At 38.1% G+C, this 25789-nt stretch overlaps 1 protein-coding gene and 1 long non-coding RNA gene across 4 annotated transcripts in view; one reads left to right on the top strand and one right to left on the bottom strand.

The window, feature by feature from the left end:
* LOC129740438 (alpha-1A adrenergic receptor-like) overlaps positions 1-25789 on the top strand; it is a 271287-nt gene that overhangs the window by 226985 nt on the left and 18513 nt on the right. For 2 of the 3 annotated variants that reach the window (XM_055732110.1, XM_055732111.1), the window contains one exon: positions 13832-14086. The exons of the other annotated variant lie outside the window; for it this stretch is intronic. In XM_055732110.1, coding sequence (XP_055588085.1) covers positions 13832-14086 — 255 coding nt within the window. The remainder of the gene's footprint in view (positions 1-13831; positions 14087-25789) is intronic. 3 annotated transcript variants of the gene reach the window in all.
* On the bottom strand, positions 10753-11300 carry LOC129740442 (uncharacterized). Its single transcript, XR_008736240.1, has 3 exons — positions 11170-11300; positions 10965-11095; positions 10753-10904 (listed from the first exon to the last, which is right to left on the bottom strand). It is a non-coding gene; the product is annotated as an uncharacterized LOC129740442 (long non-coding RNA).

Genomic DNA, 25789 nt, shown 5'->3' with positions numbered 1-25789 from the left:
TTTAAGATTTTTGATTTGAATTTGAATGATTATTGGCAACTTTTGATAGTAGATAAAGTTTGGAACTCCTGGTTCATACAAAATTTGATCCATGAATTTCACAATGCATATGCATTTTCAAAATTAAAATGGTATATTTTCAGAATTTGGAAAAAAAGAATTTTAGAAACCGCCCTGGGTATTTGTTTTGTTATAAGATTAAAAATTCTTGAACTTAATTCTTATGCCAAATTCAGGTATAGCCAAGCTTTAAAATGGCCATCCTCAACTGAAAACTCGGAACCAGATCTTCATTCGAAACTCATATTAAAATGCAGGTTCAGAATTTAGATTTAGAAATCATATTAAAAATTCAATTTCCGATTTAGATGGTAAATTGAGTTTTATAAAGTTGATTGGTAATGTAATTTTAAAATTTCAGCTGAAGACCACAAATATAAAGCAAAACTTGATTTTTTTTTAAGTTGGTTTTATGAAAAAACTGATTTCTATTCATGAAAAAAATAATCAACAGAATTTTTGCTTTGGAATTTAATGAAGAATGTTTGCTGATAAAGAAAAATGTAATCTTTACGAAATCAGACGTGAAATCAGACGAAGAATCAGACGTGAAAAGCTAAATTTTTATATGTATTTTACTTTAGTTTTAAATTTTTCTACATTTTTTCCATCGATGATTGAATCGAAATGGTTGATTAATTCTAATAAAGTTCTGGAATATTCAACTGATCAATTTTCATAGAGGGTAATTATGAGAACATAAATATTTTACGTTGTTTGATAACAGAACAGAGTCTGTCCAAAAACTACTTTTTTGTAAATGATAAACTTTGGTTTTCCTGTGTTTGTGTTCGATTGATTCAAAAATATACAAAAGTTCGAAAATAATTAATCTGATGATAATTTAATTCTGTTGTTTTAAAACATCAGTTATTTTTTGCATTTACTGTTAATGGTAAACTAATTCTTGATTTCTATGCTGATGCGTCAAAAACAGTAAAATGCAAAGAAATTGTAAAATTAGGCTTCTAAAAATGCTATTATGCCATTTGATCCTTTCCGCTTGTTCCTACAGCGGATGCAATTTTAAAATTCTTTTTGAACCTATGCAAATCCGTGTGCCAGGTCATAAGACTTAATTATCACTTCAGCACGATCTTATGAATATTTTATTCAAAAATATATATAAAATTAGCGCAATTAACTAAAGAGCCGCAGCTTTACATCAAAAGAGCCGCATGCGGCTCGCGAGCCGCAGGTTGCCGACCTATGGCGTAGACGAATTCTGCTGACGGTGCACCGGTCGGCGTTGAATTTCTTGGCAATGTCATAGTCCGACTACCCTGTGTTTTCCTTGATCGTTCTCAACACCTTCAAATGCAGTTTCCGATCCTTAATTCCGCTATGACGCTTGGTATGAACCTGCCGATCTATAGTACGCATCTCACGGAAACGTTTGAGAACGCTACACACGGTTGATTTGACCATTTTTAACGATTTTGACGTGGGTGTTCAAAATTTATTTTCATCTCGCGGCTTCCATCACGTGTAACTTTTTTGAAACAAAACGAATCGTAATGAAATTTTCAGCACTTGTAGAAGAAACATTCTTCTACAAAGTGCTGCCAAAACATTCCAGATCCGACAACTAGGAGCACTATGGTAAAATAAATAGTGCGTCCAGATTTGTAGTGATCCATGCTTTACATCGATGATCTTCTGATTCCGGTGTAAACTGAACGAGAAGCGCTGAAAAATTGGAGATGGTTCTTCAAGCACTATCAATGGTATAATCACTAAATAACTATTGAGATGATGGTTTATGGAAAGGGAGTCCAGTGTTAAATACATCAGGTAATATCAGTGCTGCAAGTCGCTGAGTGCCATGGTCTAAAAATAAAGTGAAAGAAGAGTCGATTTCTTCAGCACAGGATCGAGTATCTGGGATACGATGTAGAATGTGGAAAAATCCAGTAAAGATTGAACAAAACTGCTGCTGATAGTCACAGTTCAGGCATGGTAATTGAGCAGCGAGGTAGCCAGAAGGATTTCGACACGTCGTAGTAAGAAGCGGCGCGCGTGGCGCGTGAATTAATTCATCGCTATAAGGGTATATACGGGCGCCAGTATTGGCGAAAAATTGACCTCAGCCATAACCTCAAACTTTGATGAGCTGACGGCCTCACCAGTGATGCTAGGCGCGTTACTAAAACCAGTATTTGTTTTTTTTTTAAACTAACTATAATATTTCTGAATTGATTAAATTTTTTAACAATCAACAGCTAATCGTTTGAATTCATTACGGGTTGTCTCTAATAAAATTGATGAAGATAAGCCATCTTCCGCTAATGAATTTTCAAGGTGAATTTAAAACATCTGAAATATATTTTCATGTACTGCTCGGTAAAGTGAAAAGAGTTGTTTCCAACTTCTAAACGAATGCAAAATCATTCACTGTTACAAAAAAAAAGTAAATTAATAAAAGCCACGTTGATGTTGACTATGAAAATAATAGCCTGCATGCTCTGATTATTTATAACATTTTCACATAATTCGCTACATCGTTTAAGTGTGCGATACAGACAGTTGTTATTCAGTTCAGATAAATGTTGCGTTTAATTTCATATTTTAATAGAAATCTAGGGGAAAGTTGCAAATTCTCAGTACTCATGAAAACGTTTTTCAATAAAAATTCAATTTAAAATATAATCATTTTCCAAATATCAATGCACTTGGCAGCCCTGACCACCCAAAAAAATCAAAACACGAGCATCTGTGTGTCGCTTTTCCACAGGGCGAATTTGTCGATATTAGTACCGCAAAATCGCGTTTATCGTGCGCCCTTCTCAAAAATTGATTCTGTTCTCCCATGGTTTGAGGTTAGGGCTGAGGCCTCCTGCTAAGGTGGTGTTCGTGTAAAACTGTCAATATATCCTAATAGAAGTCTCGTTATGAAGGTCGCGAATTGTTTTAGCGGATGAAAAGGACATTCTATCCAAAAGCAGAAAAGATTTTCACTTCACCTAAGTTTGTTCCATCACGACGACAAGATGGCCAGGCCGCAAATTTCTAAATTGTTATACTGTCTTATTTATGTTTGTTTGTATTTAGAATACATACAAACAATTTACACACACTCATACATTATGTTTACGGTGCTTTGTTAGGCTGATGATGCTACTATCCGTATAAGGCAACAATCAGAATAATCGATCATGAATGGTCAACGTAAAAAAAAATCTCCTCGACCAGGATTCGAACTCGCGTCTTTTGATTACCTCTCTGACACCTTACCAATAGGCAAAATCGCCATATGTAACCTAGTCAAGCTGTGGCTCTATAGTCCAGTTGACTTCATCGAGTTGATTTCGCTGCTAGATGCTATGGCAGAAAATACTCATCGTGCCCCAGTCAATTGTGCTCTATACGCCCCGGGTCAACAAGTTCCACATGAAAATTTATTTGAGAAAATGCGTACTTTCGTGGAAAAGATGCTTGCTATGCCCATATCTTCCCTACATCTCTCACTGGAATAGTTAATGCTTGTCAGCAATAGTTTTACAACGTTGTGCATAGTTTTCCCCTATTTATACTATTTAAAGGAACGAAATTATTTAGCATAAAAATGTCCTTCGTTAAAACATTGTTTTCCTAAAGATTTTTCTGCCAGCTGTGGATAAACTTTCAAATTATCTCATGATCGGATTCCAGTTTCTCATACATTCGAAATGGTGGCAGTAAAACAACAAACTGATGATAAATTAACGACAGAGTTGGTTGCAGTGTACACAACGATGCAACTGCTGGACGACAAATCAAAGTAAATCGATTTGGTTCCCATTCGACGAAAGTTTTTTTCAGTTCAGGAAGAATGGACCAATAGGTTAAATTTCCTCCTAAAAAGGAAAGAATGTTGCTTGTCCATTTTTTTCAAATTCTTACTTGGCACAATGCTGCAGGTTTTTGTTTCATAAAATATAAAAATATCATAAAGAATCAGTTCATTAATGGAATATCCACCTTTATAATAAATAATAACTAATCTGTTCGATGGTGTTACTTATTTAAAATTACTAAAACTACAATCCAAAAAAAAAAAAGAAAAATAAAATTTTGCATTGCTTCTAAAAAGCGTCCCGACCCGGAGCAATGTTTCCGAGTAACAAAACATATCTACAACAACAGCCCAATTCAGTTAGTATTTTTAGGAATTTGATGGCAAAACAACGGCTTCGGCCAAATATCTATCTACTAACCGTTCCATTTTCGGTTTTTCCATGACCTGGAATCGATTTGTTTTTTTTTTTTTTGTAACGAAGCTCCATAAATTGAGCTTATGAAAAAGCTTACGTCCATACTCGTGTACATGTGTGATGTGGCAATGAAACAATAGCTATAGTCACTAAATGCTGTACGTAGTTTATTTAGCAGAACTATTTGTTGCTTTCTGATCAATACGATACGAGACAGCCTGGGACGACGCGACGGGACGATAGCATCGACAAAATGAGTAGTATACATGTAGGTACCAACATTCATTCATTCAGTCGTTCGACTGACTGCAGCAGTGCCAAATTACAAAGTGCCAACATGCCGAACATGACAATCAGTGGTAATTGCAAAGATAACACGTGCTCTTTCGAAAATTGCATACAGCAGCAGAAATGCTACTGCTATCGAATGAAAGCCTCTTTGAAGAGGAGTGAAATTTCCAAATTTCGTTTGCGCGTGTATGAGTTTTGAACATGAAACTGTTATCAATGATGTTTGAAATTGATTGTGCAACTAATTTTTTTTTAATGTAATGAAAAACAATTAACGAAATAAACAATCATCAAAAGAGGCAAATGGAAAAAGTAAAACAAACGCTCTCAAAAACTTCTATTCAACGGCATTCACAGATAAAGCCGTCCGAATCAATCTAACGAACATGGAAAACAAATACAATTGGAATCATTTTTTTTACCAACGAATCTATTGTTTCAACGCCTAAATATGTCTATGACATTTTCACCTCAATCGCTTGTATCATACTTTCGATTATTCTGTTTCACGATCGAGTTACTCCATCTTGAGTCGTGAATAAATATATTATCACTTTATGCGATTTTCCATCACAAACGATGTCTTCGGCGTGTGCGTTAGTGTGGCTTGGATTTTGAGTTTAAAATTTTACCGAACGAGAGACTTTTTTCATTCGATTTTCTCATTTTTCTCGTCAACGTAGGGCCTGTTAGGTCCTAGTTTTGCTTTTCGGAAGAAACTTTAGGTGAATATTTCTCGATGAAGCACATACCAGACGATCAATGATGAATGAAAAACATTTAAAATGTCTAAGCGTCATTATTCTAAATCAGAAAATTTTAGTTCGTGATAAGGGTATTAATTAAATTTTGCATATTGCACCTCAAATCAGAGCTTTTATTTGTGAGAAATTTTTAAAATTCTTCTTCCTTGCATGTGATTAATAAACAATTAAATTTGAAGATACCATAAGCCATCTTTTACGCAGACAGAGACAACATGGCTATTTGATCTATTTGAAGACAATACACTGAACTCATCTCCATTTCTTTTACACGTTCAAATTGTTTTGTTTTTTCTGAGATAGTATTTGAAGAAAATCGAATCGAATCGAATCGACCTTGCTCAGTTTTTTTTCTACGTTCAAAAACCTATAAATTGAGTTTCAAATTGGGAAAAAACTTGGTTTGTTTTTTGGAAATTTCAAATGTCAGTAAAAATGTAATTTCAAAATCTGGAAATATCTATTATTTCGAAGGCTCGCAAACAAACACTTAGCGTTTAGAAGCAAACAGTTTGATTTATGTGACAGTTCAACTCTTTTCTATAGTAAGTGTATAGTTTTGGAGTAGTTTTTGTAGTAGTTTGAGGTAAATTTTTAATATTTGAAAAATAGGGAAATTTTCCAAGAGTAAGCCATTCTGGGACAAAACCCTATTGTCGTGATTTTACGAATCTCAATTCAGAGATTCACTTAAACACGTCTTTCGCTCGCAAGAATAGATCAATGACTCACTTTGTTTTGTTTGTTTGTCGAGTGCTGCCAAAATAGCAAAGGTTGTCATAGAAATTTATTTTATTTTATTCATCTACAGTGTTGCCGAATATTTATTTATTCCTAATTAAATTTGATTTATTTTCTGTATATTCTTCATCTCATTCCTACATTCCTTCTCACCTCTATTCTTAATTAAAACTTTTCACAGGTCAACGTTTGTTTTTTTTTTCTTTAGAGCAAAATTTTATTTACCAAATATCCTCAATTTTTATTCCATATTCCACATCTTTATTCTCCATTCTACAAATTTTATTTAATTTCTGCTTATCCTTCATCACATTTCTACATGCCTTCTCAACTCTATTCTCAATCTTTAATTTACCGACTTTTGTTTTTCTAAAATAAAAAATTTTATATCCCAAATATCCCTCATCTCAATTCTACATTCGATTTTCTGCAAAAGCTTTTCAAATCTTTTTTTTTTTTTGGCATATTCTTCATTTCATCCGAAAATATTCTTCACAAAAACCTTCCCAATTTGTGCTTTCTCTGTCGCTCTGCTTTTATTTACCAGAGCCGGAATAATCCTTTTTTTTTTTAAAACATTCTTAGCAACAGCTTTCTCAAACTGTGCTTTCCTTGTTACTTAGTCTCTGTTTACCAGAGCCGGAATAATTCGATAGTATTCTAAGAAACAGCCCGGCCAAACAGAAGGCTTATTCAAAACAAACATTCAGCAGCAGCAGCCTTAAATATCTGCGCTTTCAACGCCAATTCCGTCTTATTCCACCGGAAGGCCAAATCAAAACAATCAGCAGCAGCAGCCTTAAATATTTGCGCTTCTAACGGCAATTCCGCCTTATTTCCACCGGTAGGCCAAATCAAAACAATCAGCTGCAGCAGCCTTAAATATCTGTGCTTCTAACGGCAATTCCGTCTTATTCCGCCGGAAGGCCAAATCAAAACAATCAGCAGCAACAGCCTTAAATAGATAGTCGAAGACTTTGTCTATCTCGGCTCACTGGTGACCGCAGACAATGACACCAGCCGTGAGATCCGGAGGCGAATTATCAGCGGAAGTCGTGCCTACTATGGACTCCACAAGCAACTGCGGTCGAGAAGACTTAGCCCTCGCACGAAGTGTAACCTGTATATGACGCTCATTAGACCGGTTGTTATCTACGGGCACGAGACATGGATATTGGTCGAGGAGGACCTGCGTACACTCGGAGTATTCGAGCGACGACTGTTAAGAACCATCTTTGGCGGCGTACAGGAGAACGGAGCATGGAGGCGAAGGATGAACCACGAGCTCGCGCGACTCTACGGCGAACCCAGTATCCAGAAGGTGGTGAAAGCTGGTCGGATACGCTGGGCGGGACATGTTGCGAGAATGCCGGACGACTGTCCTGCAAAACAGGTGTTAGCTACGAATCCGGTAGGAACAAGACGAGCGGGGGCGCAACGAGCGATGTGGTTAGACCAAGTGGAGCGTGATCTGGCGAACGTGGGGTGCCCGAGAAATTGGAGAACGGTTGCCATGGACCGAGTGAATTATAGGAATTATGTTCGTCAAGTTATGTCGTGAGACGGAATACTATGTAAATAAATATAAATAAGCCTTAAATATTTGCGTTTCTAACGGCAATTCCGCCTTATTTCCACCGGAAGGCCAAATCAAAACAATCAGCAGCAGCAGCCTTAAATATCTGCGCTATTTGTGCTTATTCTACCAACCACGCCATTGTCGTGATTTTACGAATCTCAATTCAGAGATTCACTTAAACACGTCTTTCGCTCGCAAGAATAGAACAATGACTCACTTTGTTTTGTTTGTTTGTCAAGTGCTGCCAAAATAGCAAAGGTTGTCATAGAAATTTATTTTATTTTATTCATCTACAGTGTTGCCGAATACAACTATTATTTTATTTTATTCCTAATTAAATTTGATTTATTTTCTGTATATTCTTCATCTCATCCCTACACCTATTAAATGGTAAAGAATAAAGAAAAAAATAAAAGGAGAAAAGTGCAAGAGCCTAGGGAACTGAATGAAGGTAAAGTTTCATTTGTGTTTTTTAGTTAAATTTTATTACTATCCATATCCATCTTAATCGTCAAAATAAAAACTGATCAATGTTACCCCAAAGCATAAAATTCTAAACAGAGACGAAATCGATTTTTAAAGTAAAATTTAAAGTAGTCTTATAAATTTCTGCAGCCATGTTTTATGTTTTTAGGTGTCCAGTACTGGTTTTGAAATTATGAAACATGCCACATTCCCTTTGACAGAAAAAATAATCGAAAAAATATTGAAAAAAGTGATCCATCTTACCCCGTTTTACGATACCCATCATGACTCGTTTAAACTTCCCTGAAGTAAAGGGTGTTCGGTTCAAAAAGTGGTCAACTTAAATTCGCCGTATTGTTTCTAATCATTCATGTTAAAAATCTGAACACCCCTCATTTTGTAGGTGTATGTGTGTAAATATGCTTCGATCTTTAGTTATTAAAATGACGTCCAACCGAGAGGAGCTACGAATCCAAATTGTGTACATGCGTCGTGGAAATCCAAACTACAACCACGCAGAAAAAGGCGAAATCGTTGAAAGTTTACGAGTTTTGATCAGCGCCAGTTTTTGTTATCTTTTGAAGTTGATATTTTTCCACAGAAAACAGACGTACAAGCTCGAACAAAAAACCGTCAAAAAAGTGTGTAAAATTTCAATACCAAAACCAAAAAAATACGTTAGAAACTGACTGCCAACAGTGTCATCTATTGCGCCATTCAAGAGTTACAAATCAACTTTAAAGTGCTCAGTTTTCGAAAAGGCGTAATTGTAGCCAAAAAACAAAAATTAGTTCAAAAAGGGTGTTGGGATTTTTACACATGTTTCGTGGGCTAGCTTGTACGTCTGTTCTCTGTGATTTTTCGGAGATTGTCGAATCAAATAATAACAATTTTTTTAACGTTTCGGCCTACTGGATCATTGAAGCCATCTTCAGGAAAAAAAATTGTATCGCCGCGTGCTTCCGTTAGAGTTTTCCGTTTTCAAGATATGTATTTGGATGTTGTATTTTTTACAGCACTGTTACTATTCCAGCCATATGTGATAGAAATATTGCTATTTTTGCATCACAGCATGCGAGAATGCAACACGTGTTGTAAAAACTCTTGAAGGCCACATATCTTGAAATGTTTTCGCATGGTAAAGTTTTCAAAATGTGCGTCAAGTGTGAAAATTTCTACCACTTTTTCCCAATACCAGTGAACTTGCTCTTACGGTTCAGAGTATATTCTTTATATTAATCACAGCGCACTAAATTGGACTGCGCACTCATGACTGCGACATTTGTGCGAACTTGTACATTCGTGCGACCTGTCAAATCAGTTTAAAATCTGTCGGAGTTCTACACGCTAACCTTTTTTCAGTCATCCTTCGTACGGATAACTGAGACTGCAAAACATTGCACGAAATCCAGTTTTCAATGAAAGAGATAATACATCGGGCGTGAAATTAGCCCACGCCAAGTATGATGGGGTAGGTGCACGCTCGAAGTTTATTAACCAATTATCGTTTAAAAGTAACCATTTTCACACCTTTCCGCGTTAAGTGATTTTTTGGTTTTTTCCATAGAAGTCATTTTTTGACTTCTCTTGAGAAGTGAGATTGTGGTTATTTTTGAACCACAAGAAATTTATGTGGAGAAGAGGAATATGGTTAATTTTTAACCGCAAAGCAAAGCGAAGGAGAACCGGATCACTGATTATTTTAGGTTTTTTTATTTGTGAAAAAAAAAAGATTTAAAAGCATCCAGAAATTTTTCCAATCCCACATCGAATTTTGGGCAAAGAAAATGAATGGAAATAAGTTTTTCATTTATTTTTAATATTTTTTCTCAAAAAAGTCTGTGTTTAGAGAAATTGTTTGATTAGATTAGTTGTCGTGACAACCGAACAATCTTACATCACGAAACAGATGAAGCGGGTTCCTGAAGCAAGAGTTGCGAGGTTTCTTGGCTTTGAAGCCATGAACGATTGGAAGCTTTGATTACTTTTAACAATGTTCGGTGTCTTAGATGAAACGATATAGACCCTGATTGTGTCGTTCACTGTACTCAGACCCGAACTCTAACCGATCACAGTACACACAGTATTTTTGCGCGGTTTATTCTAGCATCGTCTTCCTCGAAGTAGTTGCTTCAGGATGTGAAAACGTCGCTTGTCCAAGTGCAGGTACTATCAAAATTTTTCTGCACTCCACCTAAACTGACGAATGAGTTCGTGAGCTTATGAATATGATCTGGTCCAAAACGTGTTCCAACAAAAGTGTTGGCCATCTCGGCCGACTCGGTCAGTCTCCTGATGGTTGCTTTTCGGATCCTTGGAGCGGTCATGGAGGATGTCCAGCCACACGTCCGGCTTTTCAGGGCGAATACCGGGCGACGGTGCGTATTCGATTTTGGTGCAGTTTATTTTTTTTCGCCTACTTCGTGGCCTGATATCTGAAAATTAAAAAAAATGCAATGGGCGATGGAAGCGAAAAGTTATTCTTTCCCTCCTTAAGAAAAACGCCTTTAGAACTGTCAAAAGTTGGGTGAAATTGTAGCTGCATCCCACTTGCACTAATGCAAAACCATCACCCAAATTCGTCAGCGCTTCCATCGCCTATTATTTTGAAATGTAATCTCAATGTTAAATAAATTATACCTATCGTATTTCGGCTCAACAGTCACTTAACGTCTTCCCATGTCCTGGGGAAGCCCTTCATGCTGGCCTGGAGTGTTGGATTAGCCCGGTCGAGTCCGGTGAGAAGGATCTGAGGGTTCCTTTGACTTCAGATGGGGCAAGATGTCTTCGAGCACAACCGACTACACGCACCTAGAATTATAAATTAGTACTAAGGAACAGAAATAAGTTCCATTAGATTTCTAGCCTTACTTTCATGACCGGTTGGGAAAATATCCAGAAGCTTGGTAATCGGTTGTTTTGGATTCCTGTCATAATGATTTTCTCTGGCCTACTAGCTCAGTTGGTCGTGATGGAATATGTGAGAGCCGTAACCAAATTTGCTGTGGATAGGAAAAAACTTTAAGTATTTATTGATGCTTTTTAATTTAAAAAATATAAAATAAGTCTCTCTTACCTCCTCATCCTTTAGAAGCAGGAATTATGAATCATCTGCGTGTTTTTTCGGGACCATTTTTCAGGCATCTCGAACTGTTCTCTGAAACGATAGTTTGTTGATAGCGATGCAGTTTTTTGTGGTTTTTGGCTGATAGCTGGATTAGATAATTTTCCGTTCCATCGTGAGATTTTCGGCTGCGTTTTGTAAGGGAAAGTCGGGAGAATCGAACAATGTCGTCATCGCCGGATTCGGATTCTTCCTTAATCATGCATTTCCAGTGACGTTGTTTCGATTCTTCCGACTTCTCTTTTCTCCCGAGGAGACTTCCGGAAGTTTATTCGGAAGAAAAGAAAAGCCAAAAGAATCGAAACAACGTCATTGGAAGTGCATGATTGCCGATGACGAAATTGATTCGCGTAATTTTCATTACATATTGAAAAAGCCCATTGAAGCCCAAATTTTGGATATGTAACAAAAATCCGCAATCTTCGAATTGTAGGATTGCCCTTGTGGGTTAATTTGATGTTAAATAAATGCTTACCTTCAAGGAGAAAAGGACAAACTTCCGGGAAAAAATAGCGACAGCCAGCTTCTTAATCACCAAAAACCAAAATGGTTAAAATTTTAACCATTTTTGGTTAGTGCATGAGAACTTCAATATTGGTTAAAATTGCATTACCAAAAATTGTTAAAAAATAACCATATTGGCAGTTCGACAGCAAAAACCATAAAATGATTACTTTTTATTCATAAATGGTTAAAAAAAATGAGCGTGTGTTATTAGTTTTTTGATACATTGTATTGGAAACAAACTGAAATCTTCGTTTTTCGTCATAAGCGTAACAATATTCAGTAATTAGTGTTAAGGAACTAAAGTTTGTGAGAAACAATTGATTTCAGTATAAAACATATTGAATGAAGAGCTAAGAACCATTCCAAAACACGAAAAAGAGAATAGTAGCGAGAAAAGATGATTTACCAATTTACATAATTTACTGTAACGAACTCGAAACTTGCGTTTTAAATGATTCATAAGGACTGTTTGATGGGTCCTCTTGCGATATTTTATATTTTAAAGCTTACAGTATGCTTGGAAATAGTTTCCAGTAATAACAATTTCCACGGAATTTTAGATTTTTCGCAAATTCGCATTTCATGCAGAACCGCAACCCAAACCGTATTGTAGTATCCTCTAGAGCAGCTGTAATCGACACGTCAGCTTGATATCCTAGTCAGAGGTCGAATAACAATAAAACTTTCTTCACGTCGTTAGGTGTGTTACTAAGTAACATCAATAGCGATCGCGGGTGTACATTTTAACAGATAACTATGATTGTACAAGAAGTATACTAATGCAAAGGTAGTATCAATTAAGAACTTTCACACGTGCAGATACTACACGTATGTTTAGAAAAAGCTCATAAATCTGTGAAGTCGTATTTATGAACTTGAGGAGAGTGACGTACAAGTTACTAGAATAAAAAATATTTTCTTGGCTATTTTTCATAACAACTACGTCATCATTCTGGAAATCTGTCAACCAATATGGCGAATGAGGTAACCTGCTATTTTGAAGAACTCAGTTGTCTTATTCGAATATTTCTGAAGATGGCTGAAATCATCCAGTAGGCCGAAACGTAAAAAAAATTATTATTTGGTTCGACAATTACCGAAAAAAAACAACTTAAAAAGATTTTAAAATCGTTGAATGTGGCCAAATAAACCGTCACCAAAGTATTAAAAGTGTTCGGGGAACGTTTGTCGAAAACTAGGAACTAGGAACTACGACCGTGCATGAAGCTAAAAAACAAATTGTAACTGATGCCGAACTTTTTCAAGCGTGAATTTTTACAATTTATCTTTCTAGATTAAATAATCTCAGTGAAATCTATGCCTAGAATTTGATCCCCCGTAACTTTACTAGAAATTTATGAAACAAGTTTCAACGTGCAACAGCTCCACATTGAAGCCACTCTAGTATCATCTTTTTGAACCATTATTGCAAGCAGCGAGGAAAGCGACAGCATAAAAATAGGAAACAAACACCCACCGAGAATCTCCATTACTGAATATTTGCGTGCCATGTCCTAAGGCGGGGCGGCCTCGGCGGCTCGGTTGTTCTCACGACGACGACGGACGCGTCGCCGTCGTCCAACATTTCGTTTATGTGCACGGTGCTGTTTACCCTCGGCTTATTTTTTTCTGTTTTGTTTTATGTGCGTGTACCCGAGGCTCTTTGGGGATTTACGGCCACAGCCACCGTTACAGTGTCGTCAATGCGGGTCACACGGAGATCACTCAGAAGAACAATGAAGATTGTACCTATGATGCCTACCTACCACCTTACTTGTAAGGGCAACCGTGATCTTTGAAAGATAAGTCAGACCAGGAGATGCCTTGTACAGAAAGGATAAAATTGATTTTTTTTGACCATTACAATAGAATCTAAGGAAATATCATAGGGAATATGTACCTTAGTAGTATAATATAGAACAGAAGAACTCAAATTTGATATTGTACATATTTTAATAAGAACTCATAAAAGCCATGACTCGCCTGCCAAAATCAAAAATTCTCCTGTACAGATAATTTACAACATACATTAGTCTATTGATTTAATACAAATAGTTTTCTATCTTACATCTGAATAATGTGGTTCTAATTGATTTTCCGTTTTCAGATTGCCTATGTTAATAAGATTTTGCTTTTACATTTGGGTGTAGTTAACACGTTAATATGTTTCACGTACCTAACCTTCTCCGTCATGAGCCTGCTGAACTTGCTCGTTTTGGTGGATATCGCATGCATTCTGTTTGGTTTGAGCTTTAATATTATGCATTCGGTTGCACTATGGAATCTGTGCGCGTTAAACTTTGACAGGTACTTTGCGATTGCCTCGCCACTTCATTACGGAGCACTAATCAATACCAAAAAGGTAAGTCCGAAACCCACTGAGCCCCGTCACCCACCCCACGTCTTGTCTTGTCGTTTCCCCCACTTCTTCCAGGGAAAGCGTTCATGATTGACTGGTTTGCCGAGGAGAATCCACCACACACGATATGCTACATAGAAATCGAATTCCGCAATAGTTGTCCATCTTCTGTCACGTCACGACTCACCTGTGTATATTTCTGTACTACTATGTACTCAAACTCAAACTAATGTGACTAATCTATGAAATCTCCGAGCTAATCTACCGAAAAACCATCCCGACTGACGCCTTCCACCTCTAACCTAACTCTTCTGCAATGCAATGTTCCATAAGTATACATCAATCTGGTCTCTTCATGCTTACCTTAGTTTTCAATCTATGAACTGCTTTATTAGCACTTTATTAGTACGTAACATATGTATGTATGTCCGTTTGATTGCATGGTCTAACCTTTTGATCATTACTTATTTACTTACATTTGTCAAGTTTGAGGATGAATCAACCAACTGGTTTAAAATTAAAAAAAAAACAAATAGGGTAGAGACGCATAGGAGAACGGCTTAATAAAGCTGTTTTCATTATTTCAATAAAATTCCCTTTCATCTTGATTCATTTACTGATTTTTGATCTTTGAACTGTTTCTTTTATATTGTTAAATGAAATTCTGCAGGAAACAGATCAATCCATTCCGTACTTTTGACCCTATTAATGATTTGTTTTTCTCATTCAAGCTCCCTCATTGTCATACCAGGTCCCTACTTCCGTCGTCAAGGACAACAAAATTGTCTCAAATCTGCTGTTTTTATGACGGGAATCTGTTCTCGACAGGACTCTACTGCAAAAGCATTTTTATTATTTAGAGAAATACAAATAATAAATTGGTCACTTACAAATATGTAGTTCCCCTACTAACTTCCGCTGTACTCGAGTGCCATGTTACGGTAGCAAATTGCCTAGCGCCTGTTTACAATTCTAAATTTAGTTATTTAATAAATCTATCTGGCGAGAAGAAACTTACTTGGAAATAGGACAATTTTAACTACTCCAATCCGATTAATAAGCCGTTCAATCAGCCCCAATGGCTTTGCCGAAAACACGCCTCAACAACATAAGTTGGATATTTGCTAAATCTGGATTATTTTACTAGTATGATGACAACTGTATAAAAAGCATCAACTTACTCAATGGAAAAGGTCAAATCGAGCCTAATTCACACTAAATATATAATATTTTGCTAAAAATTTGCTGGGCCGTTACAAAGACGCTAACAATGTTCTTCGTTCTTCTCTTTTGACGATTATCGCCCTCTCTCTACACGCTCAAACTAGAAACTCAATTTGTGAGCTGTAATCCCACGCAACAGGTATATTATACCTCATCAATGTAATTCATCCTGCAAGGATACACCCAACACCCTTTCCAACGAGCTGGGGTGCTGGGTTACCAGGTGCCTTGATTTGTCTGTAAAACACATACTTTTGACCCTTCGTCCAGATATTGGCCAGACTCAGATTTTGTCCTGATTTTTGCTCAGAGCGCCCAGATTTTACAGACTTTCAAAATTGAATGACGGAATCAATATTCATGTATCGGACATCATCCGTAAGTCAGATTATACTAGAAATTTCGCTTTTATGCATTGACATTTAACGTATCATTCCTTAAAACTTATTTTTTCAATTAGATGTAATACGTGGTAGGAAACTGTGTTTTGTTATATAATTGAGGACCTCGAAAAAAATCCCGAAAAATACTCCAAGATATCCCCTCCAAACAAGACCCCCAAGACACACACATACTGTGTGTCTTGGGGGGGCTTGTTTGGAGGGGATTTGTTGGAGTATTTATCGGGGAAAGCCATTGGGGAACCCATCGGCACACAGGCCAATATGCCTACTGGATACGGTTGGAAAGGTTCTGGAAAAGGTGATCTTGAATCGTATCCAGCAGTACACCGAGGGTGAAGGCGGATTGTCCAACAATCAATTCGGCTTTCGAAAAGGGCGATGCACAGTCGACGCCATTCGAACTGTTATCGAAACGGCTGATAAAGCCAGACTCAAGAAGAGAAGAGCGGACCGTTTTTGTGCGGTAGTAACATTGGACGTGCGCAACGCCTTCAATAGTGTCAGCTGGGCAGCGATTGCTTCTTCGCTTATAAAAATGAGGATACCGAAATATCTCTGCAAATAAGTGGAAAGCTATTTCCAGAACTGCAAGCTTCTATACATGACGAGCGAAGGATTTCAGGTAATGGATGTTACAGCTGGAGTGCCGCAAGGGTCGATACTGGGCCCGGTTCTGTGGAATATTACGTATGATGAGGTGCTGAAACCTGATTTCACCGCATACAGGCAGGATTACAGTTGGATCATGCACTATCGAATCGAAGCGTGAGCTTAAATATTTGGGTGTGATGATTGACGACAGGCCCAGCTTTAAAAACCACGTTGAGTATGTGTGCAAGAAGGCGGCAACAGCAACGGCCGCACTCACGAGAATAATGACGAACAACTCGGGGATCCGAAGTAGTCAGCGAAGGATAATTTCGAGTGTAGTTTCGTCAATCCCTCGGTATGGAGGGGCGGCCTGGAAATCTGGTCTTAACATCCAGTGTAACCAGCAGAAGTTGAACAGTGTACAGAGGCGAATGAATTTGCGGGTCATCAGTGCATACCGCACCGTTTCGTCGGAGGCTGCATGCTTTGTAGCGGGAGTCATGCCTATCTCGTCGTCTCGTGGTCATCTCGTCAACAGGCACAAAACCCTGTCAAAACAATTTTAACAACTCGTTTACAATATTATTCCAAAATATGTATGAGCTTAGCCGATGGGACCACAACGTAAAGATGATCTTGGGCGGTCAGGATGATATTTACTCAAATATGAACTTCTTGGCGAGTGTTGCATATGTAGCGCTTATGCGTGAATTAGACATCCTCTACCGAAGTATTGCCTTAGGGCAGGTGCCGGTTTGGGATATTGTCTGAGGCCCCAGGTGGAGTTTAGGGTATATAACGAGTCGACCCATTGTTCGCATGTAGACACGGCACTCGACGTGCATTGGGACCATTTCGTAAAATTCCTTCTTCGAATTTACCACCTGGGTAACCAAAAAAAAAACACACACACACAGCCGTGGGGTAGCGGCCCAAGAATACTACCCCTGGGTTACTGGCCCATGTCGTAAGAGACGACTAAATCCAGCAACCCCCTCTCGATGACGACAATGGCAAACGGAACTGGATTACCCTACCGGACCTATTGGAAAGAATCAACCCAAGGTGCCCAAGGTGTGCTGCTCATGGGAGCGCTAAAACGGTCCCATGCATAAGATCGTGCTTATGAGGAGGAAGGCTGGCGGGTTGTAAATGTGTCAGTCGATAACGGTAGCCTTTGGGGCACCGGGACAAACCCCACAGTATTGCAGTCCTTGCTGCGCTAAAGCAGGGCATTGGCGCAGTCGACCGTATATTTCCCTAGCTCCTCGTGGGATTCACAAATGATTCAAAATACTAAAACTAATAATGATAAGAGAAAGAAGGAGGAGAGTGCGGAGAAGGGTGCAAGCCCTAATCCGTTCGGTGGCAGGAGTCTACGGCGATATCCAGCTCGGCAGCTTGCTGTCCAACTGGTAGAAACTCCAGAAGGCTCCATAGCGGAAGAGAGCCTGTCAGCTCTCCAGAGAAGAAGGATGTACCTATGCCGAAGGCAATGAAGGAAGCGATGACAGAAATGAAGTCTTTGACTAGCTTGGTTTTGAGAAAGCCAAACATTCATAACGAGATCAAGGACAAGCTTGTAAAGGCTATAGCTCTTTTTACAGGAGCAAACAAAGCAGTCCTAGAGATGGTAAGAGCGCTTAATGGCAGCGCTACTAGTAGAGGAAAAGAGGCGGAGAAACCCTCTTAGGCGAATGTCAGACGCCACAAACGGATCGATGCCTTCGTTCAAATGGTGATGAATGAGCTCATTACTCCGAAAAGCTTTAAAAGTGTAAAGAGGAAGCGAGGGTCACCAGGTGATCCAAGACCTGGCACCCTAAAGAAGAGGGCCCGAGACTCGATGGTTCGACAGGACCCTGGCCAACTGAAAGGCAAGGAAGACAGGCCCAACAAGGGAGCCCCCCTCCGAATGGCGCAAACACCGTGAGGAAAGAGCTAAGAAAACAAACCCCAAGCCCAAAAAGCAGCGAAGCCGCGTAAGGGAAAAGTGTGAAGCTCACGTAGTTAAGGCGCCAGAGGGTACGTACGTAAAACCACCTTGGGCTTCGTGTACCAAGGGGCACATCTAGCACACGAAGCCCAAGGTGGTTTTAGTGGGATGAACCCACACACGGCAGCAAACACCCGACTGTTATGGTTTGAAGTCAAATTTCCATCTTGTAAAAAAAGGGTACATACGCGGGCGTGCTTCGTCAGATGTGGACCGACAACAAGCTTGCTGGACTAGGTGAAAACAAGAGAAGGATTAGTCGTGCTCGTTCCGGTGAGATGATCCTCGAGTTGAAATGAAGTTCAACAACAAAGAGTGCAAAGTCAATGGGATCTTCTTCTGTAGCTACTTCGCTCCACCGAGGTGGACCTTGGAAAAATTTAGCGCTACGATGGATAAGATAGTCGAGATGCTCACAGGTCAAAGCCCCGTTATTATCACGGGGGAGACAGAGTCTAATTGAAGCACGGTAATACTAGGATCAACCATAGAGAGAGACGTGAATCCATAATAGATATGACATTAGCTAGTCCCAGACGAACAAGTAATTGGAGGTTGAGCGAGGACTACACTCACAGCGACCACTTTGCGATCCGCTATCGTGTGGGTAAGACTGCAGAGTCAGTCAGAGAAGAGGTAATGACAGGTGAACGACGCTGGAGGACAAAACAATTTGACCGGAATGTCTTTGTCGAGGTGTTTAAGTGGGACAAAACCTGTCTTACTTTTCGGCGAAAAACCTGACGAAAGAACTTACACATGCTTGTGACGCAACAATGACGAGGAGAACTAATCGTAAAAACCCATTGGAAATCGCGAATGAGCGTGCAGGCTGCCTTAGGCGAAACATGCAGAGAGCACGAATTCAAACGGAGAAAGACGAGCGTAGGCCGCTTTTCAAAAATGCGAAAAGAAACCTCTGCAAGGCAATTAAAGAAAGAAGAAAGGCATGTTTAAGGCAACTTTGTCTCGATGCCAATGAACGACAAAACGGGTAGCGCACTACCTGAAATGTGCCCGAACAAACTGAGGGAAATAACGAGTGAGCTGTTCCCTTAACTCTTAACATAACATCAATAGCTGGCCGCAAGTCCCATGCGACTGAGATACGAGCGAGGAGGATTTATATCGTTCCCGAAATGAGTATAATCACACAAGATTTTTGCAATAAATTTATATTCATCAGACAGGAAATTTCTTGCCGATTCTAGTGGAGTAATTAGATTAGCACTGCAATACTTAACACAAATATGATAAATATGATAAATATAAATATAATAATACACTGAACCCAAATTCACTCTTAAAATACACATGATTTTTCACTTAAAAACAAGGATCCAGTGATTTTCTTCCATTCAAGTGCGACATATACATTTCACTTGGCAGTCACTTAAAATTTCAAGTGAATTCATCCACATTCACTTCAGTCGTCACTTGAATTTGAAGTGAGAAAAAATATTCACTTCCCCATCACTTGAATTTCAAGTGAATGTCGGGTTGTAATTGTGTTTGTTTTCAGAGTTCAAAATGGCAAATTCTAAAGAGCAGCGTTTAAAGCTTATGCTGGATTTGGATTTTCCCAATTCTTTACTAGGCGATTTTGGCGGTAGTTTGTGTTAAAAGTGATGTAAGAAAAAGTTATTTAAAAGTGTTATCATGTTCCAGTTTGTGGGTTGAACTGGACAGATTTTCTGGTTTGCAGCAGGGAAGATTTAGAAGTCGCACTATCCGCAGTAACCGATGTGCCTTGGGATTACGATGGAATTTTCCAATCAATAAATTTATGGCGAAAGCGTAATGTAAGTATTTGAAATCGAAGTGGTGTTCTATAAATGTTCTTTTATTAAAAACGCGAGAGATAATTAACTTGAAACTTACTTAGAAATTCAGATAAATTTCACTCGAACGTCATAGTGTAATTCACTTGACCGGTCACTTAAGTGAATTCACTTGACCCATCACTTAAAATTCAAATGAAATTACTTATGGCGAGAATTTACTACAGATGTCACTTATTTTATAAGTGAAAATTATTTTGGGTGTAAATGTAAATCCAGAAAATTTACGCGGACACTTGCGTTTTTTCTGTTTTCGCCACCCCGTCGGTACCGAAATTAAAAAAAGTTAGGTAGGTTCAGCGTTTTCGGCGCAGATAGAAAGGAGTGAAGGCAACGTTCAACGCCAAAATACTTAACTGGTTAGAACCACCTTATGATTTGGAACGAACAAGCAGATGCTAGCGGTAGTTTGCACTGACTTGTGAATGCTCAGAAAGTATCTCACAATTTTATTTATCATATTTTTGTAAAGTATCGCAGTAACGACACCACTAGAAGTGGTATGAAATTATCTTTCTAGTAAATATAAATCTATAACGGAAATGTTGCGTTTATATACTTTAAATCTCGTGCAAAGTTTAATTTAAGCGCAAGGAAATCTGAGAAATTGCAATTTGACAAATAGTTCTTAAAACAGCTTCCGTTGAAAATACTTAAAAAATTCAGTGTTTCGTATTTTGAAAATCTAAAAGTGCAAAGATGTGCCAAATAACATCAACTTTCCAATCCTGTTTTCAAAGTATATCTGGTATGACTTAAACAATTTTGACGATTCATTGGACACTAGGTGTAGTTTTTTTTAGTATTCCGTAGCTGATTTACAGTCTTTTTCCGAAGCATGTTTTTTCGGATTTTTTTGACATTTAAGATCTGATTATGGAGTTTTTTTTCCTGGGCTTTCAGGGTGCGTTCATAAAAAAGTGATGTGATGCAAAACTAAAGATTTCGTGAATTCATTGAGGGTGCTCGAAGAAATTGCATTATTTGTGTTGATAGGTACTTACGGTTTCCTACAGCAGCAGCACAGCGGCACAGCAGCAAACTTCTGCTGCCACGAGCGAAACCAAAACAGTTTGTTTTGGTTCCGCATGCTTTGAGGCAATTCGCAATTGAAACAATAGCGGTGATGATTGATGATGACAGCTGATGATGGTAAACACGGTATAAATCTAGCGTAACATTTAAAAAGGGCGAAACTGCCAAATGTAAACAAATCGAGTTAACGGTCATTCCGGATGCACGCGGTTGCACTTAACCTATTAAACGCGGTTTTATTTTAAAATTACTTAAAACTTTCAAAAAATTGATAAAATTCAATTGGGCGAAACTTCCTGTTGATGCATTTTCGTTGGAACGTGAAGTTACGCCTATTCAAAATGGAGTGAATTTTTCTATTCGTGTAGGGCCAATAGGCGTAACTGAGTTGACCGTGTGTGACAAAACGGCTTAATTAGTTTTTGCGTGTAGGACAAATGGGCGAAACTTCAAAACCAAAACAAAAACGGCTGATCAATTGGGGGAAACTTGCAGGCGTAACTGGAATCGAAAACAATAAAAGGGCGAAACTCGAAAATCTCTGAAATTAAAAGAAAAAAGTTAAAGTTCTTGATAACCATCGAACAATAAGAGAATATAATGCACATTTTTTAATGTTGTTGAACAAAAAGTGGTCGATTTTTTAAATAGGATTTGAATAGGTGTTCCGAATTTTCAAACGCGTTTTTCTCGTTTCGAGCAAACTGCTAGTTTCGCCCTTTTGAAATGTTACGCTAGAAATGTTTACATCATCACACGGTTAAGCGACACAACACAAATTGGGTTCGTGGTAACTCACCAGTGTTGCCAGATATTCTGAGTGGTTAGCGAAAATGAGAAAACTAATAAACCCAATCTCGTTCTCAAACATTCTAATAATCCTAATGGATGATATTTCATTCAACAATACCTCTGCTATATCTAAAGCAGTACTACATGCTGCATTTTGTCTGGAAAAACTTAACATTTGTCATATCAACGTGCAAAGTTTATGTGCTCGTAATTTTTGTAAATTCGAAGAGCTCAAGAGTTTATTTGTTGGGAGCAAAGCTGATATAATTTTGATGAGCGAAACCTGGCTTGATGCTTCAATTCATGATTCGATTGTATCGTTTAATGGTTATAAATTGATCCGTAATGATAGGAACAGGCATGGTGGCGGAGTTTGTGCTTATGTCAAAAGTAATCTAAACATCATGGTATTAGCTAGATCTGTAAATTTGGAGCATTCACTCGATTTTGAAAGAACTGAGTATCTTTTATTTGAGCTAATTTCCAATTCTAACAAAATACTATTTGGATTGTACTACAATCCCCCTGGCACTGACTGCTCAAATTTGCTTGCGACTCACTACCAACAGTTTGCAATGAATTTTAACCATTCATTTTTTATTGGCGACTTTAATATGGATTTACTAAAAAATACGAGAAGAATTCAGAATTTTAAAGAAACTCTAATCAGCCTATCAATGGATCATGTGAATTTTGAACCAACGTACTTTCACAACCATGGTCATTCACTACTGGATATTTTGATTACTGATTCTCCAGAGTTCATCTTTAGATTCAATCAAATTTCTTTGCCTGGTGTTTCAAATCATGATTTAATATTCGCCTCCTTAAATTTCTCACCAAGTTTAAAACCTCATGGATACTGGTTTCGGGACTACATAAATTATAATGCTACAGAACTCTTTAATCATGTTTCTGATTTCTCGTTTGATTCATTTTACAGTATTAATGATTCCGATATGCTGGTACAAATTTTAAACGACTTTTTGACAGATTTACAAGAAAGGTATTTTCCCCTAAAGTTCAGAAAATATAAAGAAAATTCTTGGTTCAATAGTGAGATCCAGTTAGCCATGATAAACAGAAATTTGGCCTACAGAGCTTGGAAGAGATCAAAAACCATAGAAAATAAAATTCTCTATAAATTATTACGAAACAAGGTTACGAGTCTGATTCATAAATCTAAACTAAACCGCGACAAAAAACTTTTTGATAAAAATTTAGCTCCTGTAAAATTTTGGAATAATCTCAAAAGGGTTGGACTTAATAAACGTCAAGTGGATACACCCACATTGAACTATTCTGTTTCCGAGATTAATGAATACTTCTCTTCTAATTTTTCACAAAGCTGCGATTCTGAAATTATAGTGCCCAGTAACGCGGGAGGTTTTCAGTTCAGAAATAGTGAAAGCTACGAAATCGTGAATGCTATATTTTCTATAAAATCAGACGCTATTGGTCTTGACAATATTTCTCTAAAGCTGATCCGTTTAATTCTACCTCAAATACTACCTTTACTTTCCCATTTATTCGCTACAATTATCACTACTTCGAAATTTCCCTTTCAGTGGAAAAAGGTTAAAGTCATTCCAATCGCAAAGAAGCCCAATAACAACGAAATAACAAATTTTCGGCCAATTAGTATTTTACCTTCGATTTCTAAAGTATTTGAAAAACTTGTTAAATTACAAATTACAGAATATGTCAATAGCAATAACCTGCTTACCATTTTTCAATCCGGATTTAGATCGTTACACAGCACAGAAACAGTGCTCATGAAAGTTCATAATGATATTTCGCTAGCTTTAGACAAAAAAGGAGTGTCTATTTTAGTTTTGATCGATTTTGCTAAAGCATTTGACAGAGTCTCTCATGTGAAGTTAATACAAAAACTTGTGAATCAATTCAATTTTAGCAAACAAGCAGCTCTAATGATTCTCTCATATTTAAAAAATCGCACTCAAGCCGTATATTACGAAGAAAAATTTTCAAATTTCATTCCTATTAAATCTGGTGTTCCCCAGGGATCAATTCTAGGCCCTCTTCTGTTTTCACTATTTATTAATGATTTGCCCGAGATTATACAGCACTGTAAAATTCAAATGTTTGCTGACGATGTTCAGATCTACATATGTAAAGAAAACTTATTTTCTTTTTCAGAAATGAGTCATGAAATTAACGTTGATCTTCAGAATATCCATGAATGGTCAGTTCACAACCTTCTCCCTATTAATCCAGCTAAATCAAAAGCAATGCTTTTCTGCACACGCAAAAACCTCTTAGAGCCGCCACTCTTGCTTATAAATCAAGAAACAATAAGATTTGTGCAACATGCTGAAAATCTAGGAGTTACATTCGATAACGAACTCAACTGGAAAAAGCACGTGTCTATTCAGTGTGGCAAAATTTATGGTACACTTAAAAAGCTGAATTCATCCACCAGATTTTTTGATTCATGTACAAAATTAAAACTTTTTAAAGCATATGTTTATCCGTTATTCCTTTATTGTTCTTTTTTTATACTGAATGCTCAGGCTCAATCAGTAAATCGATTGCGCATTGCATTAAATGCGTGCGTTAGATATGTCTATAGGCTTCCGAGAATTAGTCATGTTTCGCATCTTCAGTCAAACTTAATTGGGTGTCGGTTCGAAGAATTGTATGAAAATCGTGCTTGTGAAATGATTCACAGAATTTATTCAACTGGAAAACCAGATTATTTGCGTTCACTTCTTGTACCGTTGAGAAACTTGCGGACCAGAAATTTTCTTATCCCACATCATAGCTCTGCTTATTATAATAGTTCTTTCTTTATCAGAGGTATTAGAAAATGGAATAATCTCCCATACTTTATCAAATCTGCTCAAACGAGATCTAGTTTTAAGAGGCGTTTGCTGACGAGGTTCACAACATAGGATAGGTTTTCTGCAAATATTGTTAAAACAAATATGAAAATCGTAAGGAACGAGTATAAGCTAACGAAATTCAAATTGTAACAATTCAAAAGATTTGTATCTTAAGTTACATGATTATTAATAAAACAAATACAAATACAAATAAGTGAGGATATCACTTCAGTGAATATTGTAAATAGCTATCGCTTATGTTATAAGTAGTTCTTTAAGGACTTGACGAACAAAATGAATAAAGATTAACTCTATTCCACCACTGAAACCTGCGTTGTAACTTAGATTTCAACAGGTTATGGGCCCAGATACGTCTGGAAAATTGGAAAACGAGTTAGTGAGAGGGATACTCTCAAGTATATTTAACTTGCGGTTAGCAAGTGGAGCAGCCAGCAGCCAGAGGATCACCCGGAAGAGATCCACTAGCCAGAGAAACCAGCCAGCGCCGAGACGAGCCAACCTAGATGGTGATGGACTAGCCAGGGCAGAGGCCAGGTCGCCAAAAGTCCACGGTCAGCCAGGAGGTACCGCCAGAGTCCGAGGAGGTTCGCGGATCGAAAGGGTTACTTTCGATGCCGTCACGAGCCAAGTTGAGGTTAGCAAGTCGAGCTCACGACCGACGGCCGGGAGGAGTCCCAGGATCCGCAACCGGGATGCGCAGAGATGGACAGGTCCAGCTGCAGCAACATCCCTGATTGATTGGGTGGTGCTGATAGCCGAGAGGGTTACTCTCGTGCTTTTGTTGTGCGCTATGGTCAGCAGTTATGAGCTGACCCATGCGCAGAGGACCAACAGCGCAGAGGATCGTCAGTGCAAAGGCCAAGAGATGCTCCAGGTCAGCCAGAAGGTGTCACTAGAGTTCGAGGCTGGCAAGTCGGGTTCCGAGAGGGTTACTCTCGATGCCGACACAAACCGCG

The sequence above is a fragment of the Uranotaenia lowii genome, chromosome 1 (assembly GCF_029784155.1).
Source record: "Uranotaenia lowii strain MFRU-FL chromosome 1, ASM2978415v1, whole genome shotgun sequence".
Lineage (NCBI taxonomy): Eukaryota > Metazoa > Arthropoda > Insecta > Diptera > Culicidae > Uranotaenia > Uranotaenia lowii.
Note: the sequence above shows the minus strand (reverse complement) of the source record. Positions and strands in the feature narration are given on the sequence as shown.